The sequence below is a fragment of the Pteropus alecto genome, unplaced genomic scaffold (assembly GCF_000325575.1).
Source record: "Pteropus alecto unplaced genomic scaffold, ASM32557v1 scaffold68, whole genome shotgun sequence".
Classification (NCBI taxonomy): Eukaryota; Metazoa; Chordata; class Mammalia; order Chiroptera; family Pteropodidae; genus Pteropus; species Pteropus alecto.
In genome coordinates, this window is record NW_006441386.1 from 9,052,967 (window position 1) to 9,063,488 (window position 10,522).

Consider the following 10,522-nt stretch of genomic DNA (forward strand, 5'->3'; position numbering starts at 1 on the left):
TTCAGAGGAAAGGGGATGGAGATGTGGTGTTAGGATGTAGGTCTCAGGACATGGACCCTGGGAGATTCCCTCCAGCCCACCCCATCTATGTATAGGTGTGAGAGGGCAGGATGTCACCTCCATTTCGGTGGCAGGCTGGGAAGGTCTGGCAGGGGGTGGGCAACGCTGTGCGGCTCCCTCCTCGGTCCCCTCCATGGTGTATCCTGGCCAGCAGGCCCTCTGCCCCCTGGCTCCTCACTGGGATCCCTGATACCACAGGGCCCCTGTCCTCACGTTCCACCTTGCCTGGACCCTCAGCACTGCCATTCCAGGCCCGGGCACCATCTTCAACTTCTGCTGGGATGACAAGGAGAGCTCAGTGCCTGTATGTGGGAGGGGTCTTGCTGTCCCCCCAACTCCACACACACACACACACACACACACACACACACACACGGTATGGATGGACCAAAAGTAACTGTCCCTTTGCTAGTCACAGCTGGGAAGGGTGGGACTCCCCCAGCTTGTACACACACAGGAGGGACACCAGTACTGCATTACACCCATTGGTACCATCCCTGGGCTAAGAATTATAGGTATTGGCTACTTCTAAACCTTTTTCCCTTGTCAGAGGAGTCTCGCATACACCAGCTTTAGCTTCCAAGCCCCTCCAGCCCCCTCTAAGGCTAGAATGACCACCCTTGGAAACAGACAAGGGGCACTATTCTCCAGGAGGAGGAGAATCCCAAATCCTAGCCAAGAAGTAGGTGGTGGTGCAGGGGGGTGGGGGGGTGGAGTTGGGGGGAAGGGCTGCCCATGAACTAAGCTCATCTGTGAGTAGGCCAGGCAGAGCATTGGGTTGCCAGGCAACTATAGGGGCCTCCCTCTCCTCTCCCTCCTGTCTGGATGGGTTGCCATGGTAACAGCTGGGAGGCAGCTGTGTTTAGCTCCTAGTGTGGCACACTCACAAACACACACCCCTGCAGCCCAGCTAAAGGAGGGGCAGGGAGTAGAGCAGGACGGGGTAAGAGGAAGAGGCTGCTCTAGGGGCCATATTCTAGACCTCCATCCTAAATCGTCCTGCCCCTCCAGCACACACATGGGGACCTCATCCTTTCAGACCACTACATGCCCCCTCCCTCTGATCTCCCCCAAACTTCCCAGTTCAGGACAATGGACCATGGCTTCCAAATAACCTCTCCAAGGCCTCCCCCAAATCACCACGAACATCCCCATTCCTCCCCAACCCCCCTCACTCACTGTCCAGTTCTTTTGCTTTCCTCCCTCCATACAGGACCTTCCTCTGCAGAGCCCAGCTTGCCCCAAATGTCGAGGCACCCATCTCCTCTTCTTCCTCTTCTGGTGTCCCCGCACTGGCGATGACGTGAGCACAGGAGATACTGGCAAAGGCACCTCCATCGGTCCCCTGCTCCTGCAGCTGGATCTTGACCATGGGGGATGGGGCCCCCATTCCACAGCCCTTATTCAGCACCCCCCCAGCCTTGAGGCTCTCATAGGCAGGGGGTCTCTTGAGCCCAGCTGCGGAAGCTGGGTAGGTCCAGAGTGGGGTCAGGGGGCCTGCAGTTGGGTCCGGAAGGTTGTGTGGGGAGGCCAGGCAGCTGCGGTGATGGAGAACTCCAGCTGCTGTGCCCATAGCCCCACTGTGGGGGCTGGACTTCCCTGGCACAGGGGACCTCGAGTTGGTGCACAGCATCCCATGGAGGACTGAGATCTCCTTCTCCGTCTTCGGCTCCCCAGTACCCAGGGGCGGCCCAGCTGGCAGGACGGAGTGCGTGGTCACCTTGACTGCTGAGTACACCATGGTGTAAGACACAGCCTTGTCCTTGGTGGGGCCGGGGAGCAAGGTTGCCGGGGCAGAAGGGGCTGCCGGCGCCCCTGCCGCCTTGGGGCAGATCATGCTGTGGGAGTTGGGGAGCTCCCGCTCTCCCCGGGACTGGCCAGAGCCCTGGGGTGGCAGCGGTGTCGAGTGGCTCCGGGCCCGGCCTGAGGGTCCCAGCAGCAGCAGGTTGGCAGCAGAAGTTGGAGGCGGTAGAGGAGGTGTCTCCCGCTCCCGGGCAGGCACTTGGGGAGCCGGGGTGGAGCCTGCTGGCTCCTTGGAGTGGCAGAGGACCGGTAGCCTTGAGACCCCATCGCCAGGGGTTCGGGAAGCAGACTTGGCTTGGGGGAAGGCCAGGAGCGGAGGACGGTGCTGGAGGAGGTTGGGGAAGGGTGGCGGGATTTCACAAGGAGCAGTCTTGGTGGGCGTCCCGTCCCTCCGGCCTGGGAGGGCTGAGGATGGTCGGCGGTGGGTGTGGGCCTGGAGGGCATGAGGCTGATGTGGCAAGGATGTGGTGTTCAGTGGAGGGGTCTCATTGGCCCGGCCTTCCCCTGCCTCCTCAGGCAGTGGGTACTTCATCTCTTCATATATGGCCTCACTCTCTTCCGAGTCCGAGTCAGCACCAGCTGGAGGGGTTGGGCCCCCACCCCCAAGAGTGGGCCCAGTCAGGCTCCCTCCACTTCGCCCTCCTCCCCTGAAGACATCCCCCACCATCTCAATGTACACTGGCTCTTCTTCCTGGGCACCCACCTCAGGGTCCCCAGTGATGCAGGACCCCCGACTGAGGCGCTGAAGGGGCAGGTTCCCCCCTCGAGGAGAGGGGGCTGGAGGGCAGGACTCATCGAAAGAGACAGAGAGCTGGGTATTGGGGCTTCGCCTGGGCTTCTGTGGAGGAACCTTCCGGATGGACTCTCGGCCCTCTGGGGCTGGCTTTTGTGAGCCTGGGAAGGATGGGAAAGAGAAAAATAAACTGGAGTCTTGGGGAAGGGAATGAGGAGACCCTCTCTGACCTTTTCACCCATTTGCAAGGATACATCTGCCTCTTCATTTTGCTCACATCTCTCAACTTACAGCTTCAGTGGGTTCCTATCCTACTAGTCAGGCTTCAGTCCTTCTAATTAATTCAGAATCTGCAGCTCACACCTTATAGTCCCTCCCACTGTCCAAGGACATGACTGACACCCCTTTTCCAAGACTGGACTTTTCAGGGTGCTTTCCCTGCCCTTGAATAATTCATCTCAAGCCTTTCCAAAATGAAACCCCCCATTCCCTCTGAGAATGGAACCTTCCATTTCCTTGGTTCTTCCCTGAATGAACCCTCTTGGGCCTCCCCTGGACTAGAATGGATCCTCTCAGCTCCCAGCTTCCTCTGCAGAGGGATGGGGTGTCTCACCTGCTTTCTTGCTAGGGGGCATCTCTGCCCCTGACCCTGCCATGCTGAGCTTGGTGCTGGGGTGTCTCCGAGGCTTGGCTGGGGGTCTTCGGGTGCTGCTGTCCTCGGTGAGACCTCCACCGCCTCCCCCAGGCCCACCTCCCACACTGTCCATGCTGCCCACCGAATGGCAGGAGAGGGAGCGTGGGGCCATGGCGCTGCGGCAGGGGTGGGGGGTGTGCTCCTGGGAGGCAGGCATTGTCATGAAGCCCATCCTGAGGGAGCGGCGCAGTGAGGCGATATCCCGCACTCGAACTCCAGGCCCCGGACCAGCCCCAGGCCCCACCGGGCCTCCGGGAGCCACTTCCTTACTGGAGCTGAGAAGAGAAGGTCAAGATGGAGCAGAGGTTGGATCTCAGGCCTGGGCCTCCCCTTTCTCCACCTCAAGAGGGGTTTGCAACTTTGTGGCCTCCCAGGGAAGAAGGGGGCCTGAGACAGGGATGGGCTGGGGGAAGCCTGATGGTCCAAGCCACTGAAGTAGAAGCTTCAGGCAGAATCTCTACCTTTTTAAAAAAGGCAATGGGGGTAGGGATGAGAGAAGGGGTGAGTATGTGTGCAGGGGAGCATCCTGGAGAGCTGGCTGATCCCAGCTTGGGCATATCTGCCACATGGCACATGTGTGAACAGCTTCATACACAGGCAGAGAGATGCAAACTGATGCAGCACAGCTCTGCCTGGCTTCCACATCTGCCCCAACAGCTCCGTTCCTTTTCACTTTCACATTGGCCTACACCTGGCCTCTGGCCTCCCCCATGTCCAGTTACTGCAGCCTACTACACTCCATACCACACCACGCTTCCTCTCCAGATACCGGCTGTACCGCAGCATCGCCAGAGCAGCCTCCCCCAACTGATCCTTTTTCCTCCTTTGGTCTCTCTCTCTCCCCCTCAGTGTTGTCCTATCTCTCTGCCGCCCTCCCAGGCTCACTCCCATTCCCTTCCACTGTCCCTGAGCTTCTGAGTAAAGGGTGGGTGGCTGGCAGGAAAGAGGAAAGAGCTGCTGTGGGGTGGGCTTTCATTAAGGCCCCATCTAACTAACCCTTCATTAGAGAGAGATCGCTGCAGTGATAGCTCTGATTAATCTAATTAACAACAAGAATTAAACTCCACAGTTGCAGGGAGGTGGCTCTGACTCAGGCTCCAAGAGGCTGTGCAGTCAATGGGAGTGAAGAGGAGAAGGAAGCAAGAAGGGAGAGGCCAGGCCCCAGGTCTCGGGGAGGGCAAGGAGAGAGGGCAAGCAGGGAGGGGTCCCCAGCACTGGTTCTTCTGCAGAGCCCACTGCATGTCTCCCACCACACACACATAACTCTGTCACTTGGCTGCTCTCCTCCCCAAGCGGAGGAGGCTGAGAGGGGGCCAAATGGATCTTCCCTGGTGCCCCTCAAATGACCCTGTCCCTGGATCATGAGGGCAGCAGGGTCTGCCCCTTCCAAGGTCAGGTGACAGGGGAGGAAGGAGCCAGCCCCAAACTGACAGAGAGGAGAAGACCACAGGCCAGAAGTGAGTCAGGAAGGAGTGACTCGTGCCTCTGGGGATGGAGTAGAGCCAACAAGGTGCCCTGAACTGGAAGCCCCCCAAGAGGCCATAACAGGGGCTGAGCCAGGAGCAGGGTGGGGACAGGGTGAGTGCCATTCCAGCAATTCTGTACTGAGTACAGACTCTTGAGATCAGACTGATGACCAGGCTGTTGGACCCAGAAAAGGCAGAAGGGATGTGGCTCAGCAAGGGGGAGGCAGAGGTGGGCAGGTGAGGGAGCAGTCCAGGACACAACCTTACCTCCTCTTGGTCTCCTCCTCCTTGTGCTGCCTCCACTCCAGCTTGGTTTTTCGGTAGAGGAGGTTCATGTCGTGGGGCAGGAGGTGGGGGCTGGGGGGCCCTGCTCAATGCTGCCAGGCCCGGGGGGCGACCCTCCCTGGGTCCCGGATCCACTTGTGGTGGGGAGATGGGAAGAAAAAAAGAAAGATGTGGGACGGGTGGGGGCCAAGAATGAATGAGAGAGACAGAAAGGAACAGAGACATGACTCGGGGCCTCAGAGAGAGATAAAAAGATAGAAGTACAGAAAACCCAACACTGCCTCTGGAACCCACAGACAAATAGACACGGACATGTGTACACAGAGTCACACATCCTGATATAGGTGTTCAGAGCCAAAATTACACACTCTGGAGAGATCAGATGAATACAGATTTCCATCCTGTAAATACATCTTGATCCACAGACAGGACCCATAAACATACATTCAAACACACAAACCACAGGGCCATAGACCCATATCTACAAACAGAGGACTAGACACATAGATCGACGTAGGTAAACACAACCTAGAAATAGGCAGACATAAACAGACATAAACACCTGACACACCCACAGCACACACAGACCTCCAGACAGACAAATAGGCTGCATGGAACTGGACATACCAACAGACAAGGAGTTATGCCTGGGCCTACTTGTGTACATTGCACCCCATTGGAAAAGGGGGAACAGTCAGACTCCTCACTCCCTCTTGGGCCTTGAGGCTGGAGGGTGTCATGAGGGCAGGGCAGGAATATTGGAGAAAGGGTGGGAGCACTCTGAGTTGGGCATCTACAATAATACCATCCAAATATTTCCATCCCCCGCTGTCTTCCCTTCCAGTTCTTCGTCTGGCCCCGGCTTCTGTCTACCCCTCTTCCTGTGCCCTGGCCCCTCAGCGATGTTCTCTGCCTCTCTCTCTGATGGCCCAAATCACCTTCTTCCTCCTCCAGGATCTGAGAGACTCCCGGCTACCCTCTTCCAGTCCCCGCCCCTCAATCCCACCTGGGGGTCTCCAACCTGGTCCCATAGCTACCTTCTGAGCAGCGGCCTCCATACCTGCTCTGGTCTCCCTTCCCCCAAACACACTATCCTGCGATTCAGCCTCACCCCTCCTCCCAGGCGCCCCTCCTCACTGCCTGTCCTCTCCCTTCCATGTTTGTTCCAAACCTGGCCAGCTCCATCTCCCTCTCCATCCCAGGGCCCCAGGCTCCCGGACAACCCTCCCCTTCCCCTTGTCCCGCTACCCTGGGTTTCTCTTTCTCTCGCCCCGCCAATCTTCCCTTCCCCTGGTTCCCCCATGCCACCTCCCCGCACCAAGCCTCCCCAATTTCTACATCACCGTACCTGGCCTGCCGGACGCCGGCCCCCCCATGCCGGGCTCCGCCCGGAGCAGGAGGAGGGAGGAGAGACAGAGGGAGACCGGGGGAAGCCGAGCGGGCCCTGCCGCAGAGACAGCCCCGCCTCCGGGTCCGCCCCCAGACCCGCCCCCGGCCCCAAACCCACCCTTCCACACCCTTCAAGGACGGAGCCCGAGCGGCCGCACCGCGCGGCGCTGCAAGCCTGGGGTGGGGGTCACGGGGGCCGCGGAGTACATGAGGGAACTCGGAGAAGGATAGTGGGGCTCAGGGGACCCGGTGTCAGCCCGCCCTCACTTTGGGGCATCCACTTCTCGCCACCTCTCGCCCCCTGCTGGGCCGGGCGATGCTGGGTTCAGTGTCCAAGGCACTGGCCGAGTGAAGCGGGGCGCAGCGCGCAGCAGCGCCCCCCAGCGTCAGCCCGAGGCTTGCACCCGCGTGCATCCCGCGTGCGCCAGGCGCTCCGGGGCTGCGCACCCCGCGTGGGCCCGGACGAGGCTGCGGCTGCTGGGCCCAGAATGCAGTGAGGCGACGAGGCCGGCAGGGGGGGCCGCTTTCCGGGCCGAAGGGAGCTGAGAGTCTGGAGCCTGATTATCTGTGTCTCTGCCCAGCAGGGGGCGTGCGCCCTTGGCCGCGCCCCATCTTCCCACCGCCCCCCAGGTGTGGGGAGGGCACCGGAGCTTGTTCACTTGGTGCTGGTGCCTACCTATCCCTGCAGTTTCCCAGGGGCCTGGACCTTGTTTCAACGCTTGGCTCAAAGTCTTACGCGTGTCCGCCCCCGAGGCCCAAGTCATCCTTACCATAACCTCTGACTCCGCGGCGGTGCGGGTCAGGACCTCGGCACTCTGGGTTGGTCTCTGCGACCTTCGTGGCCACAGCCTGGGTGCGGCCTCTGCGATCGTTGAGAAATGCGACCTAGCCCTCTTCCCTCCATCACCTTTCTCATCTGCTCCCAGAGAAATTTCTCCCTCAGAATTACATTTGGTGCATTTTAGCTGCAAGAAAACCTCGCTTCCACCCTTAACTGGCTGAAAAATGGACCCCCCCAAAGATACCCATGCCCTAATCTCTGGAACCTTTATATGGCAGTCTTTGCAGATGTGCTGTGTGGCTTTGGGTAAACATCGCAAGCTCTCTGAGAGATGCCTCATCTCATACCTACCTCAGTAATGTTGGGGGTAGTAAAGTAATGAATACAACGTGGTTTGTAAGTGGAAGAGGCCCCATTAATTAAAGGCTATTATAAATGCTCCCGGGAGAAGTAACACATTAAAACACTAACAGTCCTTTCACTTTTACACCTTAGTGTGAATGAGTTTTTACTTATTGATTCAACACACTTTTCCTTAGAGCCCAACAATGTCCCAGGGAGGAGTCCAAGATGATGCAAAGTGTCTGAGGGGTGGGAAGGGGAGGGTCCAAGGATAGGTTTTGAATAGTTTGTAACTAGTTGGCGCTGCAGGAAGGAGAATCTGGGGGCGGAGCAGCAGTGATGTGTTCTGAATAATGCCAGAGGGAAGAGAGTTGAGGGTGTGTGTGTGTGTGTGTGTGTGTGTGTGTGTGTGTGTGTGTGTGCTTCCTGGACCCCTCAGGACTTGGGTGGCCTCAGGACCTGCAGCCATTGTTATCATGAAGAGAGAGAGGTAGGTGTGCAAATGCATTTTAACGAAGAGGGATAAAGGGTAAACATAAACGAGGGGGCAAGGGGCTTTGCATCATTTCATTTTTGCCTAATCCTAAAGATTAGTTAAAAATTTCCATTAGCTAAAGCTGAGAAAGGAGGGATGTATTAGACAGCTCAGTGCTAGTTTCATTGCCATCAAATACTAGCTTTGAGATTGGCAAGTAACTGAATTCCTTTGAGCCTCAGTTTCCTTAGCAGAAACACTGAAGCTCAAAACCCACCCCATTTTTGCCCAGGGCTGTTCTGAGAATCCACAAGATAATTATGAGAAGTGGACAAATATAGGGACTTTTTCATATACTCGAGAATAGTTCTAGTTGATCAAAATTAATTAGAATCCTTTTTTTTTTTCTGAACCCAGAAGCAAAGGCAGAGGTGGCTTTTGCTAAAATAATTCCTTTCAGAATGTTGATTGGGGTGCCAAAAAAGAGACAATGGGAGTTGGAGGTTTATTCTTTCAAGCCAAGCATATTGTCAGCCCTTTATGAGTGTGTGTGTATTCTCCATAGTGAGCAAAGAATGGGATGAGACAGGTGAGGAGTGGGAGAGGAGTATATGATTGGGGCCAGTGGTTCGTCCTTAGGTGCATCTGTGTGAGTGCATGCAGATTGTGGGTACATGCATATGTGATGTCATTTTCTGTATGGGGGCCAGACACACCTGAGTGTGTGGAATGCCTTTGCTCTACCACTGACAGCTTTTCTGAACCTCCTGGGTCTCTACACATCTAAGAAGGGGAATAATATGATGTCTGGGATTTGATTCAAATACTCCAGCACAGTACAACAGAAGATATTGAAGGTATAGATGCAACAAGATTGGCTGGGAGTTGATAATTGTTGAAACTGCGTAATGGATATCTGGGTGTCCATTATATCATTCTCTCTACTGCATGTTTGAAAACTGTCATAATAATCCACTTTTTAAAAATAGAAGCAGGAGAATAATAGTACCTTCCTCATACAGTGATTGTGAAAACCAGCGAAGATATAGCAATAACAGCTGCAGCTGCAGCATAACATTTACTGGGTACTTACTGGGGTGGCAGTTACCAGTAGTGCTCTTGGTCAGTTCCTCCCTACTCTTCTGTGTGTCTGCGGGCCAATGGCGGTAAGTGCCTACAAGTAAGGCAGGCTCCTCCCCTTTCTCTCCGCCCTCCACAGCCCCTCCCTCCGGGGAAGAGCTGGGCTGGGGCAGTGCAGGTGTGGGGTTAAGGGAGCCTGGTCGTGGCCTCAGGAGCAGTAGGAGCAGCAGCGGCAACTGCACCAGCAGCGGCGGTGGCAGGCCTGGCCCCGCGCCAGCTGGCAGGGAGCCCCAGGAGGGAGAGAGGGCGGAGGAAGGGGAGGAAGAGGGGAAGGAGGAGGAGGAGAGGAGTAGTCAGCAGGCCCGAGGAGGCAGGACTTCCTGGTGTGGGGGTTGTCAACAGCCCAGAAAGAGACTGAGAGACAGAACCGAGAGGAGCTGAGCAGTGGAGAGACCTAGCGATACCACGAGAGAGGAGACTTGGGAGACCCACTCGCCTCGACCACCGAGGCGGCTCCACCTGGAGGATTGGGGGCTGAATCGTCCCCTTCCGCATCAGCCCAGAGACACTTGGTGCTTCAGAGGCCGAGCCTGGGCTCTACCAAGAAGGCGGGGGTTCCCTCTTTTCCGGAGCGCAAACTTTCCACAGAGATGCCTTGCGGAGTGAGGCGCGGCGCCCGAAGGGGACTAGACAGCCTCTGATCGCTGTCTGCACTCTTCGAGCTGTTGGGGCCAGGAGGCCCCAGGTAAAGGACAGCCCGACATCTTAGGCGGCGGGGACCCCCAGCCCAGCGTAGTGACTAAGGCTGAGAGGTAGGTCTCTGGGCTGGGCGGGCCTCTGGGGTGGCGGGAAGGGCCTGCCCCAGGGATAGGGGAGCTGGGGTGCTGGGGCCTTGAGGACCAGAAGAGGCCTCCGGGCAGCCGAGCTGGGCTGAGGAGCAGCTTCACCCCTGTTCACCCAGACCCTGGAGCCCTTGGCTCTTGGGACGACTGGAGTCCCTTGAGTTTGAATCCCAGGCGAGAAATGTCCAACTTTGGGTCTGGGCTGTCTCTTCCTGCTCTATGCGCCCGCTCTGATCATCCCCTCTCCTCTGGTCTCTGTCCTCTCTGCCTGTCTCTTTGTCTCTGGGTCTCTGGCGGTTTCCCCTTCCTCCCCCATTCTGCTCCCCAGAGAGGAAGCCCCGGAGGTGGCCTGCCCACTGCTTTCTCTCTCTGTCTCTCTCTCTCTGTCTCTCTCTCTCTGTCTCTCTGTCTCTCTCTGTCTCTCTGTCTCTCTGTCTCTGTCTCTCTCTCTGTGTCTCTCTCTTTCTCTCTCTCTCTCTCTCTCTCTCTCTCTCTCTCACACACACACACACACACACACACACACACACACACACACACACACACACACACACAGATACCTGACCGCTGGT

The 10,522-nt window shown here is 57.1% G+C and overlaps 2 protein-coding genes across 5 annotated transcripts in view; one reads left to right on the forward strand and one right to left on the reverse strand.

The window, feature by feature from the left end:
* The window catches only part of NYAP1 (neuronal tyrosine phosphorylated phosphoinositide-3-kinase adaptor 1), an 8,340-nt gene extending 1,836 nt beyond the window's left edge, over positions 1-6,504 (reverse strand). For 2 of the 4 annotated variants that reach the window (XM_015594574.2, XM_006918622.3), the window contains exons 1-5: positions 6,390-6,504; positions 5,024-5,175; positions 3,210-3,565; positions 1,240-2,757; positions 118-336 (exon numbers count right to left, since the gene is read on the reverse strand). In XM_015594574.2, coding sequence (XP_015450060.1) covers positions 118-336; positions 1,240-2,757; positions 3,210-3,565; positions 5,024-5,091 — 2,161 coding nt within the window. In that variant the 5' untranslated portion in view covers positions 5,092-5,175; positions 6,390-6,504. The other 2 variants (XM_006918623.3, XM_025051544.1) reach the window with 2 other exon arrangements.
* A 2,729-nt stretch (positions 6,505-9,233) lies between these two features.
* TSC22D4 (TSC22 domain family member 4) overlaps positions 9,234-10,522 on the forward strand; it is an 11,262-nt gene continuing 9,973 nt past the window's right edge. Inside the window, exon 1 of the mRNA XM_006918624.3 lies at positions 9,234-9,920. The gene's annotated coding sequence lies outside the window, so the exon portion shown is untranslated. The remainder of the gene's footprint in view (positions 9,921-10,522) is intronic.